At 43.6% G+C, this 22,167-nt stretch overlaps 1 protein-coding gene across 2 annotated transcripts in view; it reads left to right on the top strand.

Moving 5' to 3' along the window:
- The window catches only part of LOC135577198 (ubiquitin-conjugating enzyme E2 R2), a 106,728-nt gene that overhangs the window by 36,932 nt on the left and 47,629 nt on the right, over positions 1–22,167 (top strand). Inside the window, exons 2-3 of one of the 2 annotated variants that reach the window (XM_065045099.1) lie at positions 2,499–2,621; positions 3,307–3,407. The exons of the other annotated variant lie outside the window; for it this stretch is intronic. Of the exons in view, the coding sequence (XP_064901171.1) occupies positions 3,369–3,407 (39 nt within the window). The 5' untranslated portion in view covers positions 2,499–2,621; positions 3,307–3,368. The remainder of the gene's footprint in view (positions 1–2,498; positions 2,622–3,306; positions 3,408–22,167) is intronic. 2 annotated transcript variants of the gene reach the window in all.

Here is a 22,167-nt window from a genome sequence, read left to right as displayed (position 1 = left end):
ACACATTTTGCAGCCCCACTGTTCAATGTAGTCATACAAATATTGGAGGAAAACCCAGTGAATGCAAGCAGATATGTATGGTAATTGTATTTCATGTCAGAGCTAAAGTGCAGAAGCTGTAACTGCAGAGATTGTTTTAGGTCCTTGTAGGGCTTATTGTGGTAAGAAATTGAAACCATGTGTGTTTTGCTAGTCATGATTGCACACGCTGGTTTGTGATGCGCGGAAACAACTTTACAACCTATAAAGTCATAAAACTTTACAACTCGCAAGGTTATAAAGCAGATATGTTTATTTTGACGTCAGGCGCAAGGGGGATCATTCCACCATACATGCACCCCTTCTAACAATAAGAATTGTGTTTAAATACAGTAAGGTGTTACATATACATAATAACCCTAGGAACGCTGTCATGAAGGCACCCCGAGGTTAGTTTAAGGGACAACAGGGTCCAAAGCAACTTTTATTAAACCGGTGAGAAACAGGGTTTTATCACTCCAAAAGTGACTTAAATACAGGTTCGGATATCAGTTGAGGAAAATTATTAATTGGCAGCAACTAATACAATAGGTGGTCCACAGAGTGCATGCACATGGATTCACCCAAAACAATGCTGGAGCCGTCCCTGAGTCCCGGAGAAGTACACACTTGCCTGAACATGGTGTGGGATTATTTTAAAGAGATACACGTACTCGTAGTGAGTACGGAAAGTGTACACTCGCCATTCTGCGAGGGTAAATTTATAATACACTCGCAATCCTGCGAGGGTTAATTTACTTACACATGCAAATGTGCACAGAATATTACACGTGCTTATGTGGAAGCATGTGAGGAAAATACACTCGCGATTGTGTGAGGAAATAATTTATACACGTGCTCCGTATTGTGCACGGAAAGTACACGTGCTCGTATTAAGCACGGAAAGTACGCGTGCAAATGTGCACGGAAAGAAAATACACCCGCTATTATGTGAGGATTAATATTACACATGCTCATATTGAGCACGGGAAGTTACACGTGCATATGTGCACAAAAAGTATAAATATACTTGCAAACCTGTGAAAAGTTTTACTCACACCTGTGGCGGCAAGGCAAGCGGAGTCTCCATCCCGGGGAGGGGGGCTCTCAGCGGCACCATCTTGCTCATGCTCCGAGAGACCCGTGACAATGGGTGGAGACTCGATGAGAATCCCGTTTTTATACTGGCTGATCAGATCTGACTGTAGGCATTCTAGAAGCTTCTCTGCACCCCCACACTGGCTGTGGGTGCCCCTGAAGCCTCCAAACATCCTCCACACTGGCCGCAGGTGCCCAGCGGCTCACTGGTGCCTCGGCACTCCCTTCTCCTAATGGCTCTGGCCAGGGTGCTCTGGAGCCAAACAAAAGAAGCTGTTAGCCTCAAGTAGCAGAGAGAGAGGGAGATGTGCCTCCTCCTTCCATACTGAAGGAGGGAGGGGGAGAGAGGGGGGTTTGCATTCTGCCACAAACGCCTATACATATTCATAACCTTTCCTGCTTCTTATTAAAATGAGTCCCAGGTAATCATTTCCATAGTCTCCTCCTTGACCCCTCCCTGTTGCGCCTGCACAGTGCCATCTGGTGGTCTTGAGGAGGGGTCCTTGAGGGTCTTTGGATGAAGGCTCCTTCAGTTTAGTCACAGTGAACTTTTTACCTTTGGCTCATGTTGAATTGACTGGGACCCAAGCTGCCAAGTCGATTGAAACCAGACTGGTGCCCCCCCTTTTGCTGTAAATCTTCTTTATCTCGTCTGCTCAAGTTTATAGCTGGGTGCTGTAAAACTTATCTTGGCATTCGATGAGGTTCTGTTTTTTCTTAACATAATTGGTTACATAAAGCTCTAAACTAGGCATACTTAAAGTGTTAGTTAGTTCCCTCTATCAGGATCAATTTTGTATCCCCTTTTTTCTAAGAAAAAAAAATTAGAAATGGGAAGAGTACCTATATTTATATTTTTTTACTTTCATGTTTAGAAGCTACCTGGCTCTACTGGTCATGGTCAAGATACTAGGCAGGTTTGGTATTCCTGGGATGCAGATCCAGTTGGCACTGTGGTTAATTCATTCAAAACTTCCATCATTTGACCAACTATTTTTACTTTGCCTGTGCTAAAAAATGTGTTTAAATCTCTTAACTTTCTCTACTAGCAGTGTAAGCCAGTGTTACAAGTAATAGTTGATTTGACTTCTGAAGACTTGCCAAATTAGAGGGAAGTTTTCCTTGGCAAGTGACATCAGCTTCTGCAGTACTGAAATTTTTAAAGAAAAAAAACTGCACCGTGTTTGGTTTTTTTTTTTTCTGTTTTTTTTTTTTTTTTTTTTTTTTTGTGGTTTTGTTTTGGTTTTTTTTTTTTTTTTTTTTAAATTTATGTATGAGTGCCTTTTGAAGAATGAGCAATGGCAAAATTACATATTTAGGTTTTCCCTTCTTTCTGGTTTATAAGCTTTTAACCTGTCTCACATCTCCCTCTGACCCTTCAGGGTGTTCTTGCACTGAAAGTGCTAATCTCAGATACAGGACTTCAGACTTCTTAAGGCTTCTGAAACTTCATCTGACACTACGATCAACAGATTAAGGTTCACAAATCACCTCTGAAAATAGCGGTACGTTTTCCAAATATTTCTTATAATGGGTAAAGAATATTTAATTTAAAAAACTGAGGGAGTATGTGATGAAACCTGGATCATCTGATGTGAACTCTGAATTCTGTACTAATAATGGGCTGCTCAGATGTTTGGACCTACTATTCTTTTTTTTACTATGTGCTTTCACTATTTTAACAACTAAAAGTTTGAAAAAGGCCCGGTACAATAAAAAACATCCTCTTGTCAAAACAAAGCTTGATACAGGGAGCTTTATAAACCAGGCACGGGAGTAGTCTGTGTTTTCTGAAGAGAACATATGGTAGCTGACACTTCAGCTGGAGATGACTTGGTAATTGCGGCTCCTTTGTCTGAATCCCTCTGCCGTTTCATGGGGCTAATGGCAAATTAAGCTTTTCTTTGTACATGCAAGGAAGGCAGGTTGCTAAAAATATTTGGTTTCTGCACATCTTATTCTATCAGACTTGCACTGGGCTGAAAGTGTGGAGTCCAAGGTATGAGGTCAAAGTGGTTAAACTCTTCTAAAAATGAGTGAGTAGTCCTACTGTTGGTGACAAACCTTCTGAATGGAGAAGGATCTCCATTCTCTGATCTAAGACAGGACAAGGAACACCTGTTGTTGGAGACCTTTGTGGTTTGGGTGTGTTTGTTTGTTTGTTTTTTACCTCCTCTTTTTTTCCTCTAGCTCCAGGTAGTAGCTGGTTACTGATATCAGCAGAAAATTGCTTACTTAAGTGTTTCATTGGGATGTTCTGGGTGTTTTGTTGTGGTGATCTGGCTTTGAGGGTGAGTCACATCAACTTCTGTGATTTATTTCAGTTTAATGTGCTGCAAATGTTTCAACATAAATTAGCTAAAGTTTGGCCTGAATTGCTTTTATTCCAAGATAAATGTAATATATAGTTGAACAAGCTCATTAGAGAAGCTTGAACCTGAGCAAGTGAAATCTAATTTGATTTTCGTTTTTGTAGGCTGATCCTTGGTGCAATTTAGCTAATAGTTGCTAGAACAATGGGCATGGTTTCTGCTGCTCTGTGCTAAGCAAAACAATTTGAAAGAACAATTAATCTATGATACAGTGGCTGACTCATGCCACAAGGCTTTGGTATTCCTTTAATCCTTTTATAAATCATTTTATCCTAGCTAATGTAATTGTGGATGTTCTTATTACCTGTATAATACCTAATTCACAGAATCACAGAATCACAGAATCGACTGGGTTGGAAGAGACCTCAGAGATCATCGAGTCCAACCCTTGGTCCAACTCTAGTCCGTTTACTAGATCATGGCACTAAGTGCCATGTCCAATCTCAGTTTAAAAACCTCTAGGGACGGCGAGTCCACTACCTCCCTGGGCAGGCCATTCCAATGCCTGATCACTCTCTCTGTAAAGAATTTCTTTCTAATATCCAGCCTAAATTTCCCCTGGTAGAGTTTAAGCCCATGCCCCCTTGTCCTATTGCTAACTGCCTGGGAGAAGAGACCAATCCCCACCTGGCTATAACTTCCCTTCAGGTAGTTATAGAGAGTGATGAGGTCACCTCTAAGCCTCCTCTTCTCTAGACTAAACAACCCCAGCTCCCTCAGCCTCTCCTCATAGGTCTTATCTTCAAGTCCCTTCACCAGTCGTGTTGCTCTTCTCTGGACCCGCTCCAGCACTTCAATGTCTTTCCTGAACTGAGGGGCCCAGAACTGAAGACAATACTCCAGGTGTGGCCTCACCAATGCAGAGTACAGGGGAAGGATCACTTCCCTTGTCCTGCTGACCACGCTGTTTTTGATACAGGACAGGATACCGTTGGCCTTCTTGGCCACCTGGGCACACTGTTGGCTCATGTTGAGCTTCCTGTCAATTAGTACCCCCAGGTCCCTTTCTGTCTGACTGCTCTCCAGCCACTCTGTGCCCAGCCTGTAGCGCTGCAGGGGGTTGTTGTGACCAAAGTGCAGCACCCGGCACTTGGCCTTATTGAACTTCATCCCATTGGAATCAGCCCATTTTTCCAGTCTATCCAGATCCCTCTGCAGAGCCCTCCTGCCTTCCAGCAGGTTGACACTCCCTCCCAGCTTGGTGTCATCAGCAAATTTGCTGATGATGGTCTCAATCCCCTCATCTAAATCATCAATAAAGATGTTAAACAGGACGGGACCCAACACTGACCCCTGGGGAACACCACTAGTGACTGGCCGCCAGCTGGATGCAGCCCCATTCACCAGCACTCTCTGGGCCCGGCCCTCCAGCCAGTTCTTAACCCAGCGTAGAGTACACTTGTCCAAGCCATGGGCTACCAGCTTTTGCAAGAGTATGTTATGGGAGACAGTGTCAAAGGCCTTGCTGAAGTCCAGATAGACCACATCCACAGCTTTCCCCTCATCTACCAGGTGAGTCACCTGATCATAAAAGGAGATCAGGTTGGTCAGACAGGACCTGCCCCTCCTAAACCCATGCTGGCTGGGTCTGATCCCTTGTCCATCCTGAAGGTGCTGTGTGATTCCATTCAGGATGATCTGCTCCATAACCCTGCCAGGCACCGAGGTCAGGCTGACAGGCCTGTAGTTGCCAGGGTCAGCTCTGCAGCCCTTTTTGTGGACTGGGGTAACGTTGGCCAATTTCCAATCATATGGGACCTCCCCAGTGAGCCAGGACTGTTGTAAGATGATGGAGAGCGGCTTGGCAAGTTCTTCTGCTAGCTCCCTCATCACCCTAGGATGGATCCCATCTGGTCCCATAGACTTGTGAGGATCCAGATGGCTCAGTAAATCACCAACTATTTCCTCCTGGAATACAAGGGGCCTATTTGGCTTTCTATCTCTGCCAACCATCTCCAGAGATGAGTTGTCCTGAGGGCCACCTGTATTACTGGTAAAAACTGAGGCAAAGTAGGTATTAAGTACCTCAGCTTTCTCCTCATCTTTGTTAACTATATTTCCTTCAGAGTCCAACAGAGAATGGAGGTTTTCCTTGCCTGTCCTTTTGTTATTAACATATTTGAAGAAGGACTTTTTATTATCCCTGACAGAATTGGCCAAGTTAACTTCAAACTGCACTTTTGTTTCCCTGATCTTTTTTCTGCATGATCTAGCTATTTCCATAAATTCTTCATAAGTAGCCAGCCCTTTTTTCCACAGTCGGTAAAGTCTCTTTTTATTTCTGATTTCATTCAAAATCTCCCTGTTTAGCCAAGCCGGTTGTCTTCCCCGCCGGCTAGCCTTTCGGCACACTGGTATAGCCTGTTCCTGTGCACTCAAAACCACCTGCTTGAAGCATGTCCAACCCTCCTGGGCCCCCTTGTTTTTAAGCATTGTTTCCCAGGGTATGCTCGGAACTAGACTTCTGAATAGGCAAAAATCTGCCCTCCAGAAGTCCAGCGTAGAGGTTTTGTTAATGGTTCTCCCTGCATCTCTGAGTATTGAGAATTCTATTATTTCATGGTCGCTATGCCCCAGGCGGCCTCCAACCACTACATCTCCCACCAGCCCTTCTCTGTTTGTAAACAGTAGGTCTAGCGGGGTCTTGCCCCTGGTGGGCTCATTTACCAGCTGATGAAGGAAATTGTCCTCTATACACTCTAGGAACTTCCTAGACTGCCTCTTCTGTGCAGTATTGAGCTCCCAGCAGATATCCGGCAGGTTAAAGTCACCCACAAGAACAAGGGCCGTCGATTTTGAGACATCTGCCAGCTGCTTGTAGAATAATTCATCTCCTTCATCGTCCTGGTTGGGTGGTCTGTAACAGACACCCACGAGGATGTCAGCCTTGTTGGACTTCCCCCTGATTCTGGTCCACAGGCACTCAACCTTGTCACTGCTGACCTCAAGTTTAACAGAGTCGAGTGACTCTCTAACATATAAAGCCACCCCTCCACCTCTCCTACCCTGCCTATCTTTTCTGAAGAGCTTGTAGCCACACATAGCAGCACTCCAGTCATATGAGTCATCCCACCATGTTTCTGTGATGGCAACTATGTCATAGCTTTCCTGCTGCACGATGGCTTCCAGCTCCTCTTGTTTGTTGCCCATACTGCGTGCATTAGTGTACATGCACTTCAAGTGGGCTGCTGATTTCCCTCTTAATTTGGGCTTTCCATCCATAGGCTGATTTTTGGAGAGCCCAGTTTCAATCCCTTCCCCCTTCAAACCTAGTTTAAAGCCCTCCTGATCAGCCCTGCCAACTTATGGGCTATAGTCCTTTTGCTCTCCCTAGAAGGATGAAGCCCATCTGATTTGAGGAGACTGGGTACCACGGAGCTTGGCCCATGGTCAAAAAACCCAAAATTTTGACGGTGACACCAATCCTTAAGCCACCTGTTGATGAGATGGGCTTTTCTGCTCCTCTCTTTATTTAGTTCCTCATCCATCCCAGCTAGCACAGGAACTGAGGCAAATATCACTTGTGCTCCCGTCCCATGAACTGACTGACCCAGTGCTTTAAAGTCCTTTTTAATTATCTTGATACTTCTTCTGTTGATGTCCTCGCTGCCAGCTTGGACTACTAACAGGGGATAGTAGTCTGAGGGCTGAATTAGCTCTGGAAGTCTTCTATTAATGTCCCTCACCCTGGCCCCAGGAAGGCAGCAGACCTCCCTGTGGGATGGGTCTGGGCGACATATAGGGCCCTCTGTTCCCCTCAGAAGAGAGTCGCCGACTACTACCACTCTTCTTTTTTTTTTTCCTCTTACAGCTGCAGTTACGATTCTTTTTGTTGATGAGGTCCATCCAGAGGGCTCTCCAGGTGGATCTTGGCTATCCTCTGCCTGATTTTCAGGGTCCAGGGCCTCATATCTATTTGTTAGGGGCACCAAGGGTGGTGATGGGGTTTGAGAGAGGGTTCTTTTACCTCTCCGATCAGGGACCTGTTTCTATTCCCCCCCATCAATTAGATCTGCTGTATCCGCCTTATGGCAGGAGGGACAAGGCTTTGCCATCTCCTGTTGCACACCCTTAGGAGTCAAAAGAGCCTGACCCCACCAGTCTATTTCTTCTTCACTCTCCCTAATGCTCCTTAGTCTCTCCACCTCTTCCTTAAGCTCTGCCACTAGGCACAATAAGTCATTCACCTGGTCACATCGTACACAGGTGCCTCCCATACCATTCTCGGATACTAATGCCAGGCACAGACACTCTGCACAGCCAGAAGCCTGGGTGGCTGCATCCTTCTTGGCAGGTAGTGTCTGTGTAGACACACTTTTTGTATTAACGGCAGCAACAGCTTTCCTTTTTCTAGAAACCATTGCTACCCTTAGCTAAATTAGGGACAAGAAAACAAAATGTAACCCCGGACAAACTCACCTACAAGAGCTAGTTGTGTCCAGTCTACTTGCCCTGCCACACCCCAGTCTGTGTCACCAGCAGCAAGTGAGAGGTCTAACAGCGAGGAGTGACAGAACCTCTGAGCCCTACTGCACGAGCAGCCCCAGTCGCTGCTACAGCACCGTGTGGGTGGTGCTCACCTGCCTCACAAGCACTTCACCTTCCAGCGCCTGGTGGGCTCCAAGAGGCTTTTTCAAAGCAAGGGGGAGGGGTGTGACTTCCGTCACCATGGTAACGGTCGCGCCACGTCAGCCGGTTCCGCAAGGGCTGCCGGGGACTCCCGGGTAGCGGAATCGAAAACGCGACCAGAAACCCCTCTCTTTACCCTCTCTTACCTCTGTAGCTTCGAGATTTCGCTCCCGGCTCCGGCAGAGCTGGCTTCAGTCAGCTGATCCGAGGAACTGAGTGCTTGTCTCGAGTTACAGCCGCTTTAGAATTTTGCTAAACTGTTGGCCATAATGTTACTTAGCAATAATTAGCAAAATACAGGTGTTTTGTGTATTGTTTAACACTTGATCAAACCTTTGAAATTTTGTTTATGCTGACCTGTTATGCTTTTATGTTGGTAATACTTCCACTGCTGAATGGTGAATGGGAACCTGTTCAGACTGATGCTTGCATCAGCCTGATTGCTGGCCCTTAGCTCAGATCCTTTCTTAAGCTTGCCTTCAAGCAGGCAAAGCTCTTGTGTTTGTATTCCCGCTTGACATAGCAGGCTTTTAAGAGTACTTGATAGCTTCCTTCCCAAAGTATGGAGTATTTTGTAGGAAACTTCACATTCACAAAGAAAACAAAGCATCTCTGTCCATGCAAATTAGTGAGCTAAGTTGCTGGATCCCTTGCTGGATCCTGTTCTACTTTTAGTTTAACCATGCTCTTCTTACACATAGCTATGATAAAGAAGGAATAGTCGTTGGTGTTCAGACACTTAGGATGTCATTCATTCTTTTTAACCTTTTGACTAGACTGAGGTCTCTAAGGGGCATGCAAGTCCCATCTTACCCCCAGAAGAGTAAAAATAGTCTATATTATTTCTGCTATAAAATGTGGAACAGCCAAACCTTGGTATGATTTAATTCAATAATTTATTTGCAACTTCCCTAGCTTTGTTAGTCCAGCATGGGAAAGCTTCAGGCCATATAGAAAATTCAGAAAGATTAATTTAACAATATGATCCCAGAAAATTCCCTCTTTTTACCTCTCCAGATGGGCGCTTTATCACTATCTTACAACTTTGCATTTTAGGTCCAATTGCATATCTTTTAACATTTGTCTAAAATGGCGAGTTTTACAGTACATTGCTGATGCTCTTTTAGGTTTTAGAATATCTTCTAATAGCTTCAAAATTCTTTGTTCATGTTTGATAGGTGACAAAGTCAGCAGTCTCCTTTCTTTTCATATTGTTCCATGTGCCTGTACAATTCCAAAAACATATTTAGAGTCTGTATGTATTAACTCACTTATGACTTAGGCTCTAATCAAAACAATGGGCTCAGCTTTCTGTGCTATTTGATGGCAATGATTGTGTTTCATTTATGTTCTCAAAAGTTACCACTCAGAGCAAAACTGCTCCCGTCTGCATAGAGTCCACTCCATACCTTCCAGTGGAGTGTTTTTAAATCTGGTCTGCTAGAAAAGACTTGTACAATAGATAGTATACGATCATGCTCCAAATTTTCATCATCAGATACAGACAATAAAGTAGCAGGATTCAAAGATGTTCTTGTTTTCAAACTCACATCATCCTGTTCCAGTAATGCTACTTGGTACTGCACCACTCTGCTAGGTGACAGACAACTGTGTCCTTGTTGTTCCAGTACTGGGGCCACAGCATGTGGCACAAATACAGTAATCTGCTGTCTCAAAGTTAGTTTCCTTGCCTCTTGAATCAGCAGCACAGTCACAGGCACAGTACAGTCACAGATACCTGCCAAGCTTCTAAGGTGGTTTCCACCAGTTACCAGACAAAGCAGGATTGTTCTTAATTCCTTTTGGCAAACAGTCCATCAAGTTGCATCTTTCTTTCAGTGTTAGGTCTTTCCCATTCAAAGGCGAAAAGCGTCTGGCTCTCTGAATCCAATGGCATACAGAAAAAAAAGGCATCTTTCAAGTCTAAAACAGTAAAAAAAAAAAAAAGTTATTTCCTGCTATATTAGTCAAAAAGTGTATTTGTTTTTGACATTACCAGGTGCACATTTATCATAGCCTGATTAACGACTCTCAAATCTTGAACCAACCAGTATTCCATAGAATGTAACTTCTTTACTGGCAAACTGCAAGTATTATATTCTGATTGGCATTTCTGCAAAAGTCCACGGTGCATAAACTTGTTCATCAAAGTCTCTAACCCCATTTTGTCTTTCATGTTTATTGGATATTGTTTTTCCTTACAGGCTTGAAGTTCTGTTTCAGTTCTGTCTTTATCAGTGTAGTGTTGGCTTCACCAGATACTTCAGCTGCCCATACTAATGGAAATACAGCATCCAAAATTTCCTTGGACAGTTCTTGCTTGCAGCAAGCAGATCTGCACCTTCCAAGCATTTTCTCATGGGATATGCAGCTGAACTGAATTCTCAGAAAATGTTATTTGAGCTTACAATTTACTTAACAAATCTTGACCTAAGAGAGGTATAGGGCTTTCTGGCATATACAAGAATTCATGTGTTAAAACTTGGTTCAAAATCAGGCATTCCATTGGTTTCAGAAATGGTCTGTCTTTCCCATGACCCCAAGAACTAGCATGGTGAATGTACTAAGAAGTCTCTTACAACTAGTTACCACAGAATAAGTCTATTAAAAAAATCTGTGGTTTAATTTCTCAGCTTCTGGGTTCTGCTGGAGATACCTTTAAATTCACCCTCAGTCTCCTTCCTTTAGTATTACAGCTCTCTAGCAGCAATATCACTGTGGCAGGGGAAAAGGCCCCCCCGTCTTTTGCTGCTTTAGTAGTGGGCAGCCAGCGCCTTTTTTTTTTTTTTTTTTTTTTTTTTTTTTTCCCATTCTTTTCTTGCTGCAGTTTAGATATAGCCAAGGCCACACAGGTGGCATAATCGCTGGTACCAAGTGGGAGCTGCCAGGCCCTGGCAGACTCCTCAGTTACAATGAGCTGAGTTTATCTTGCAGCTTGACACAGGCCTGAAATTTATGTTCAAGCTGTACAGCACAGACCTGGGCTCTTTTTGCCTCTTGTTTTCCATTTCATTCCTGCTATTATACACTTTATATGCAATTCCAATTAGTTGAGCAATAGGCATTCCTTTTACATTCCTCAGCCCCATTTATCTTTTGCAATTTCTTCCAGATGTCAGTAAACAGCATATTAAACATCAATCTATTATCTTCATTTTCCTAGATCCAAATCAGTTCATATTTCAGCAACTTTTAAATACAACCTCTCCCAAGTTCACATCTAGCACAGCATTTAGTTTTCTTTCCAATATCTCCAACTAGTGCATAAATTCAATGCGAATCAGAGTTTAACTTAAATTCTTTTCTGGTCTCAAAATTATTACATAACAATAAGAGCAAATTAACATACAGTACTGTACTTCATCCCATTTTTCCAAACTTCTGCAGAACAACATTAATTGCAATACAGCACTATAACTTAGAATCCCATATTTGGGCCATTTTCCTCATTATCCAATTTATACAAAAGCCACAATTAAGTATGATATCAGCTCAAATTTTAATTTCTCAGAGGAGGATTCTATTTATGTCTGAAATAATTTTTGCAACAAAATGTGGTCCTCGGTCAGAGGACATTCCAATTGGGATACCCAATCTAGGCATGAATTCTTAGTATTCAAAACTGAATATGAGGCTCCAGTATCTACCAGACACTCAACCTCTGATCTTCCCCCAGTTTAATTCAGACCAAGGGTTTCTGCTGGGGAAGATTTCCCTGGTTTCTGTCATTCATTAAGCTTAGCAACCTTATTTAAGCACAGCAACAAACACCGAATTTCAATTCTGGACGCTTTATTAATTGAGAGCAATCTCTTTTCCAGTGTCCCTCTTATTTACAATACGCACACTGATTTTCTCCGAGCCTCTGGGGTCTGATGCCTTGATGCCTCACCTTCGTCCTTTTCCTCTACTTCCTTGAGTCATTCCCGGACCCCAGTTTACTCCCTGATCTTTATCAGAAATTCCCTCTAAAGTTGCAATTAATTAAGCTTCTCATTTAACTTTCTATCACACTCCAAGCAACATCCAAATCCCTGTCATCATCTCCTTGCAATTTTTGCAGTTTACATGTGATCAGACTTTTATCTTTTCCTTTCCCCTTCCCTTTCCAAAGCCAAATTGATTCCTTTTGCCATTTGGAATGCCTCCACAAACAGAAAAACATCTTTGCATACATGACCTCATCCTGAAAAGGAGAAATAAACTTAACAGCAGAGTCAATTATACTATTAAGCGGCATTCTTTATTTTATCAGAGCTGGGGAGCTCTGGGTATCATCCTCCATAAGTGCTCCAGTGACTGGATGCTCTTGCATTGTTTATATTCACATAATTATTACATATGTATTACAGTTTTTGGAAATTTTTAATGTAGAATACATCTGTACCAAGAAATAATGGTTGAAGTTAGTTATAATTTATTAGTTTCTTACTTATAATACATCTATTAATTATTAGTTAAATATAAACTAAGCACTGTGCTTCTAAAGAATGTATCACTTAATGTTCTGTCTCCCTCTTGTCATGCAGAAGTATGTAAAACTTGAAAAATATCTCCTTGTTTTGCAGGTGGTCAGAAAGCATTTATCATGTCAATTGGTTAATGATGGGTACGTCTTTTGCAACTTAATCACAGTATATATGAATTTGGCAGCTTCTCTTCAATCCCATTTCCCTTCTCACTTTAAAAACATCATCAATTGCAATCAAGTATTGTAATTCAAGGTTCCATTCTCCCTCCGCTTTTCCCATCATCAAACTTATACAGTGGCCATCATTGATTACAGTATTTCACAAGATCTTCCTTCCTCGTGTTTGCCCCAGGCACATTTTTTTTAAAACACACCCTAATACTGATTTCTTAATAACAAGACTAGGAACATACGTTCCCGATCCCATCTTTTTAAGTAAAAACCATGGGGGGGGGGAAAATGGGGAAGCACAGAGGACAGCACCAGCGGGAGAAGGGGGAAGTACAGAACGGGAGAAGGCTTACAGCGTGCTTACACAAACACCACCACAGAGAAACAATTGTAACAACAACCAATAAAACAATGAACACATATTTGTGTATTTATAAACACTCAAACTAAAACAAAGTTTTGTTTTTTTTTTTTATTTTTTTTTTCTCTACTTTCTTTCAAACCTTATTTTTAGGGGTCATCACCTTCAAATATTTTACCTTTTTTAGGGGCCTCTAACCCCTGGGCCTTGCACCCTTTTAGGGTGACCCTTCTGGGGGACTCAAATCCTAGCCTTCTTAATCTGGATTTTTCAACCCAATCCTGCAAAGCTTTCCTGCTTTTGATTAATGGACAGGTAAGCCCCCCTGTGAGGCTTTTGCCTTGATTTATGGGTGGGCAACCCAATCCAGGAAAAAAAAGAGGAATGCTTTACTTACAAATGGTTCTTGGCTCAAGGATTCTGATGCCTCTGGGGGTTGAGAACCTCCCTAAGCATCTCTCTGTGCAGGCTAGAGATCTTTTGATCCCAGGAGTCAGTTGAAGATCAAGAGCAGAGCCTCATCTGGGGTGCCAGAACTGATACCGTAAATTGGCTAATTGAAGAAACTTCTAAAATAAAAAAAACGTGGTTTTAAAAGCAAGCATCCTTAATCGGCTCCCATGGGGATCTTTCCACCTAGTGGGGGCCCTGAACAATTCCCAGACACAGGTTATATAACACAGATCATACATGTTCATTACATTTCCAAGAAATGCTTTGCATATGCATTACATTCCTTTGTTATTTGGCTTGTAAACTGCTTGCACTGGTGTCACCACCATATCTTCTGACAGCAAGGGCGTTGTCTCCTAACCTTCTCCTGCTTATCTTAACAAATGCCATTCTTGTGACCTAACTCCTAACAAGTGCCTAACATCTAACATCTGTGAGTCTTATTCTTATTAACTTAGTAAATGCCTAAAATCTATGACCCTTATGTGTATAGACTTATTTTATTACTAATTACTGATTTTAGGTATCATCATCCCAGCCACAAATCCCGGATGAGCCCCCAAATTTGTAGGAAATAATCATCTTGCCAATATAATAGGCTCAGGCAGGATCTCTTAGCAAAGTATATTTTATGAAGGATTTTGCAAAACTGGGTGTCCTACCTAATGGTAAGCACACAGAATAGAGTAAAAAGCCCCTGCTTATATCATCCTAATCCTGGCTGCAAATTCCCTTCCCTGTTCCCCATTGGTTGGGTACAGGATTCACAGACTCCCTGATGCTTCCTGCATTTCCTGCCTCAGTTTACCTCTCTCACTATTCCAATTCTAACTACCCTCCCCTTATTTACTTATTTCCATTTAAGGATGGCATCTTGGCTCTCTTACCTCCCCAGCTTTTATCCACAAGAATCGGTTTGCATTCCACAATTAGTGCAAAGAGACTTTGTTTTGCATTCAAGGTCTGATAGACAGATGTCCCTCAGTCCCCACCTGTTGGGGTCAGGCCTCAGATCCCCAGTTGCGAAAACAACATTTCTGCTTCAAGAACTCCTTACAAAAGTGGCTTTGGGCCAAATGTCCTAATGCCAGCTGAATAAATAAGGTGTTCCAATTTAGCTTTCTTTTTGAGGAAAATAGGACAATCATCTGAACCAAATGCATGCTAAAGGTGGTCATGTATGGAATTTCAGGCTCTGAGTCAGCCTTGTACTTGATTGTAACCTTGAGTTCAGTACTAAATTTAAAGTTCAGTATTCCAGACCTGTTAAGGCATTTCATAGAATCATTTTGGTTGGAAAAGACCTTTAGATCATTGAGTCGAACTGTTAACCTAACATTGCCAAGTCCACCACTAAACCATGTCCCCAAGAACCTCATCTACACATTTTTAAAATACCGTCAGGGATGGTGACTCCTCTACTTCCCTGGGCAGCCTGTTCTAATGCCTGACAGCCCTTTCCATGAAGAAATATTGCATAATATCCAGTCTAAACCTCCCCTGGTGCAACTTGAAGCCATTTCCTCTGGTCCTATCACTTGCTACTTGGGAGAAGAGACTAAAACCCTCCATGCTACAATCTCCTTTCAGGTAGTTGTAGAGAATGATAAGGTCTCCCCTCAGCCTCCTTTTCTCCAGGCTAAACAACCCCAGTTCCCTCAGCTGCTCCTTATCAGACTTGTTCTCTAGACCCTTCACCAGCCTGTAATTCATCAGATCCTTCTTCTGGCCCTTTTTGTAGATGGGTGTCACATTTGCTAACTTATAGTCAACTGGGACCTCCTTGGTTAGCCAGGCCTGCTGATAAATCATAGAATCATAGCATACCAGGTTGGAAGGGACCACAAAGTCCACTCTTCCAACCTATCCAGGTCATCTTGCAGGTTGGCTTTCCCTTCCAAAGTGTTTACTTCCCCACTGAGTTTGGTGTCATTGGAAAACTTAATCAGGGTACACTTGATCCCATAATCCAGTTCACTTAGGAAGATGTTAAACAGTGTTGGGCCCAATATTGATCCCTGGGCAACCCCACTTGTGACAGGTTGCCAGTTTCAAAAGGTGGCATTTACTACCATCCTCTCTGTATGGCAGATGAGCCAGTTCCCCACCCACCACAGAGACCAGTTGTCTAGACTGTAATGTGCCAGTTTCCCTAGGAGGTGGCAGTGGGAAACTGTATCGAAAGCCTTGGAAAAATCAGGTGGATAGTGTCCACCACTCACCCCATGTCAACTGAGCAGGTTACTTTGTCACAGAAGGCAATCAGGTTTTTCAAGCGTGACTGGCTGTCAGGCAGAGGGGGGAGACCTGAGACAGCCCCTGCCCTGTCGCTGTTGGGCAGAGGTAGGAGAACAAAAAGATGAGGAGGGTTGGAAGCAAGTCCCAGTTTGGCATTGCGGGCAACCCCACTCCCTACCTGTTTTGCTTCCTCAGGTGCCCCTCTGTAATAGGTTTGAAGCCCTGGATCTTGAAGGAGAGGTAGGTGAGGATGTGGTGGAAGGCCCGCGTATGAGGTCACATAGGAAGAGGCAGTTGACACCACACCTCAAGACTGCCTCCAGTAAGAAAGAAAGAAGGGTAATTGTAGTAGATGATTCCCTTCTGAGAGGAACAGGGGGCCCAAAATACAGAGTTGACCCTCATTATAGGGAAGCGTGCAGTCTACCTGGAGCCCGAATCAGGGATATCACCAGGGCACTCCCCAAGCTGGTGCACTCAACAGACTACTACCTGCTACTCATCTTCCAGACAGGCGGGGAGGAAGCTGCATCCCAGAGTCTGAGGGGAATGAAAAAAGATTTCAAGGCCTTGGGATGGTTGGTGAAAGAGTCTGGGGTGCAAGTTATTATCTCTTCCCTTCTTCCATTTTTGGATGACGACGTGGGACGGAATAGAAGGATCCAGTCCATAAATGCTTGGCTACAAGACTGATACTACAGGCAGGGCTTTGGGTTCTTTGGTAATGGCTGGTTTTATTAGACACCAGTCCAGACAGTGAAACATGGGAGATGTTTATCTCACAGGGGCAAAAGGATGCTGAGACAGGAATTAGCAGGGCTCATTTGGAGAGCTTTAAACTAGATTTGAAGGAGGATGGGGTTGTAGCTGGGCTTGCATCAGTGGGGCAGCACTCTAGTATTGATGAAGACCGGGAGGCCTCCCACTCCCCTAGGGTGAAATCAGTGTGCTCAGCTCACTCTCTGAAATGCCTGTACACCAATGCACACAGCATGGGGAATAAGCAGGAGGAGTTAGAAACCTGTGTTTGGTAAGGAGATTATGATCTGGTGGCAATTACAGAAACATGGTGGGACAGCTCACATGACTGGAATCTGGTCATGGATGGCTATGTCCTTTTCAGGAAAGACAGGCCAGCCAGGCGTGGTGGTGGAGTTGCTCTCTATGTGAGAGAGCAACTACAATGTACTCAGTACTGTCCAGGGGTGGATGAGGAGCGAGTTGAGAGTGTATGGGTGAGAATTAAGGGCCAGGCTGGCAGGGGTGATACTGTTGTGGGTGTCTATTACAGGCCACCAGATCAGGGTGAGGAAGTTGATGAGGCCTTCTACAGGCAGCTGAGAGTAGCCTTGCAATTACAGGCCCTGGTTATCTTGGGGGATTTTAACTACCATGATATTTGCTGGAAGGACTATTCAGCCAGCCATCCACAGTCTAGGACGTTTCTCCAGTGCATTCATGATAACTTCCTGATGCAAATGGTGGATGAGCCAACTAGGAGAGGAGCGCTGCTGGATCTCACCCTCACTAACAAGGAGGATCTGGGTTGAAGCGGTAAAGGTTGAGGGCTGCTTTGGTTGCAGTGACCATGAGATGGTGGAGTTCAGGATCTCATGCGACAGGAACAGAATACCAAGCAGAATCGCAACCCTGGACTTCAGTAGGGCCAACTTTGGTCTGTTCAAGCAATTGCTAGGGGAAATCCTGTGGGAAAGGGTACTTGAAGGTAAAGGGGCCCAAGATAGTTGGCTAGCATTCAAGGACTGCTTCTTCTAAGCTCAAGATCAGAGCATTCCATCAGGTAGGAAGTCAAGGAAGGGAGCTAGGAGACCTGCGTGGTTAAACAGGAAATAGCTGGGCAAACTCAAGTGGAATAGGAGAGTCTACAGATCATGGAAGGAGGGTCTGGCCACTTGGGAAGAATATAAGGCTGTTGTCAGAGGATGCAGAGAAGCAACTAGGAAAGCTAAGGCCTCCTTAGAATTAAACCTTGCAGGAGGGGTCAAGGACAACAGGAAGAGCTTTTTCAAATACATGGCAGATAAAACTAACACTAGAGGCAATGTAGGCCCACTGATGAATGAGGAGGGTGCCCTGGTGACAGAAGACACAGAGAAGGCAGAGTTACTGGATGCCTTCTTTGTCTACACTGCCGGCGGCTATCCTGGGGAGCCCCGTACCGCTGAGGCCCCAGAGGAAGTCAGGACAATGGAGGAGTTTGCCTTGGTTGATGAGGACTGGGTTAGGGAGCAATTAAGCAATCTGGACATCCATAAATCCATGGGTCCAGATGGGATGCACCCCCAGGTGCTGAGGGAGCTGGCTGAAGTTACTTCTAGGCCACTCTGCATCATTTTTGCTAAGTTGTGGTTAACGAGAGAGGTGTCTGAGGACTGGAGGAAAACAAATGTCACTCCAGTCTTCAAAAAGGGCAGGAAGGAGGACCTGGTTAAGTATAGACCGGTCAGCCTCACCTCCATCCATGGGAAACTGATGGAACAACTTCTCCTTGGTGCTGTCTCAAGGCATATCAAGGATAATAGGGTCGTTAGGGGCAGTCAACATGGCTTCACGAAGGGGAAGTCATGCTTGACCAACCTCATAGCCTTTTATGAAGACATCACCAGGTGGACAGATGATGGCAAAACAGTGGACGTGGTCTATCTTGATTTCAGTAAAGCATTTGACACTGTCTCCTGTTGGAGTGAATAAAGGTGTCACGGAGGTACCCTGAGGTTTGTTTAAGAGACAACAGGGTCCAAAACAACTTTTATTAAACTGGTGAGAAACAGGGTTTTAGCACTCCAAAAGTGACTTGAATACAGGCTCGGATATCAGTTGAGGAAAATTATTAAGGGGCAGCAACTCATACAACAGGCAGTACACAGTGTGCATGCACGTGGCTTCACCAAAACAATGCCAGAGCTGTCACTGCCTCCGGGAGGAGTACACACTTGCCTGTACACGGTGTGGGATTATTTTAAAGGAGTACATGTACTCGTATTGAGTACGGGAAGTGTACACTCGCGATTCTGCGAGGGTAAATTTATAATACGCTTGCAATCCTGTGAGGAGAAATACACGTGCAAATGTGAACGAAATATTACACGTGCTTATGTGGAAGCACAGGAGGAAAATACACTTGAAATTATGCGAGGAAATAATTTATACACATGCTCGTATTGAGCATGGAAAGTACGCGTGCAAATGCGCACGGAAAGTAGATGCACTTGCAATCCTGCGAGGGTTAGTTTTACACGTGCTTGTATTAAGCACGGAAAGTTACACATGTTTATGTCGAAGCATGGGAGGAAAATACACCCGCGATTACGTGAGGATTAATTTTACAGGTGCTCATATTGAGCACGGAAAGTGCGCGTGCATATGTGCATAGAAAGTAAATACACTCGCAATCCTGCAAGGAGAAATTTTACTCACACCTGTGGCGGCAAGGCAAGCGGAGTCTCCATCCTGGGGGGTGGCTCTCGGCGGCAGCATCTCGCTCGTGCTCCAAGAGACCCGTGACAATGGGCGGAGTCTCGACGAGAGTCCCGTTTCTTATAGGCTGATCAGCTCTGACTGTAGGCATTCCAGAAGCTTCTCTGCACCCCCACCCTGGCTGTGGGGGTGCCCCTGAAGCCTCCAAACATCCCCCACACTGGCCGCGGGCGCCCAGTGGCTTCCTGGCGCCTCGCCACTCCCTTCTCCTAATGGCCCTGGCCAGGGTCCTCTGGGGCCAAACAAAAGAAGCTGTTAGCCTCAAACAGCAGAGAGAGAAGGAGATGTGTCTACTCCTTTCATGATGAAGGAGGGAGGGGGAGAGAGGGGGGTTTGATACTGTGATACTGGGTTTGCATTCTGCCACAAAAGGACTCAGCATTCTGATTCAGTGTGAATCACGCAAAGCCATTTATTACAGAAACAAGCCTCCTTTTATATGCAACTATGATCTGATCACGCGTCCGCGCTCCAAGCATGCATTCACTGATTGGATATCATCTATGTTCACGAGTTTTCCACGCGCAGGAGTCTCACTGTTGATAGGTCTGTTGATTTACATAATGTTGAGGCCCTGTTGTTGTAGAACTGCCTCACCCCCACAGCAGGTCCTGTTTTCAGCTTTCCGAGGTGGCCTTGAAATTCCTTTGGGCCTGGCTAGTTCAATAACAAATCTCCATCTAACAGAAAATCATCCACAATTCCGCCTTTTTGTTCTTGAACCAGCCAGGCCTTGTTTACAGCACACTAAATCATCTTTGAAATACACTGCAATGTACAGCACATGATTAACAACAGTAATTACAGTTACATAGAATGCAATTAAGCCTTACTTAATAAGATCAAACAACTACCCACCTATTCCCAAACTTTTAAGCCATTTGTCAAACCTTAATTCTACTATGACAATCTTACTAATGTGTTGATTTAGTTTGTCTAAAGTACTATGAATAGGTTCAGAATTATCAGACAAGTTAAAACAACACATTCTCTCAAATTCTTCACAACCATGACCTAGAGTTAAAAGATCTATAACTGTGATTTTGTAGAGTAGCATGCCTAATACTATCAACATCTACTATTAATTGAATTAGTATCTCCGAAGTTAGATTAACCTATTTAAGAGACCAACAGCTTAACTTTGATAAGTCTCCTAAAGCTTTACCAAGACTAGGGAGAAAGAGTGCAGTAGATACTATGGTAGGAATGTCGTATAATTTTACCTCATCTTTGTACTGATTATCTAAGTGTAATAGCCCCCTTTTGACTCTCCTGCTGTTTGCTCAAATTGCCATTCTCTACAGAAGGTACACCACCTGCTTGCTAATAGGCTTCTAGACCACCAGATCTGTGAGCATCCATAACACCGAATTAGGATCCACAGTTTACATCTGAAACAGTCCTCACAACTTATCTTCCTCCTGTCCGTCTGCATCCGTTGAATCTTTGTTGTCTTTATTCAGCCATGGCTTGACCCATTTCGCGGGAATCCACTTCGATCCTTGACCTGTAACGACTCAAGCATAACCTTTTCCCCAGATTATCAATTGATGTGGCCTTTTCCATTGACCATTAACTAATGATGTGACCGTAACTAATGTAGGTTCTTTCTGATTTAGCATGTTTTTGGGTCATACTTGCAAAGTGTTTCATTACATGGAGTGCTTTTGACAACTGGTTTTGTGGTGTTTCCCCTACTTCCCCCCTTTTTTTAAAACAAAACAAAACAAACAAACAAAAAAGTTCGGAATCAGATACGTGTGTTGGACCTTGACTGTGTACTCAGAATCACAAATCAAATTTAGAGGTTCCTCCTTAAAAAGCTCCAAGTAATGCAAAGCTGCGCCAAGTTCTCCTAATTGGGTTGAACCTTCAATAATTTTTACAGAATGATGCCAATTGTTAGCTTCACACCAGACCACTACAATTTATGAGACTTCCCAGAACCAGCAACAAAAACTGTGCAAGTATGTAGGATCAGACCAGATATACGTATGGTTTGTGATCTGATGTTAAAGACTTGCAGGTTCTGCATTAATTTACATTTATGCATGCCAAAAGCTGTGCTGTTAAGAAAACCAGCTAGTGCAATTTACAAGGACATAGATTGTAAATAAAAAAAACCCCAAAATTAGATTTCACAAATGGTACATATATGTCAAAAGGATCATGGCCTATTAAGAAAAATTAATTCCCTGCATTTTCTTGATCAGAGTAACAATTGGTATATCAGTCTGTTAGCAATCTCATCATACTGTCCCACAATAGCCACAGGTTGTTTCTATGTTGTAGCTATAAACAGACAAATGTGCAAGTCCAATCGAATGCAGTCATCCTGTAAGGTTGTCATAAATTTATTCATCAAAGTTTCTAACTCCATTTTGGCTGTCATATTTATCGGATATTGCTTTCCCTTACCAGATTGAAGTTCTGTTTCAGATCTATCAGTGTAGTGGTGTAGTGTTTGCTTTATCGAAACATTGGCTGCCAATACTAATGTAAATACAGCATTTGAAATTTCCTTGGAGATTTCTCGCTTGAAGCAAGCAGATCTGCACCATCCAAGCAGCTTCTTGTGGGACATGCAACTAAACAGAATTTTCAGAAAATGTTGTAAGAAACAATTATTCTTCAAATATAATAGGCTCAGGCAGGGTCTCTAAGCAAAGCATTTTTAATAACGATATTGCAACACCGGGTGTTCTGCCTCAAGTTAGGCACACCTAAAAGCCCATGCTTATATCTCCCCAAAATCCCGGCCGCGATTTCCCTCCCCTGTTCACCATTGGTTGGGTACTTCAGGGTTTACAGGCTATCGCGATGCATACAATCCCCTTCCCCTTATCAATCTATTTAAG

The sequence above is a fragment of the Columba livia genome, chromosome W, assembly GCF_036013475.1.
Source record: "Columba livia isolate bColLiv1 breed racing homer chromosome W, bColLiv1.pat.W.v2, whole genome shotgun sequence".
Classification (NCBI taxonomy): Eukaryota; Metazoa; Chordata; class Aves; order Columbiformes; family Columbidae; genus Columba; species Columba livia.
The sequence above is the reverse complement of the archived record's forward strand: the minus strand, read 5'-3'. Positions and strand labels throughout refer to the sequence as shown.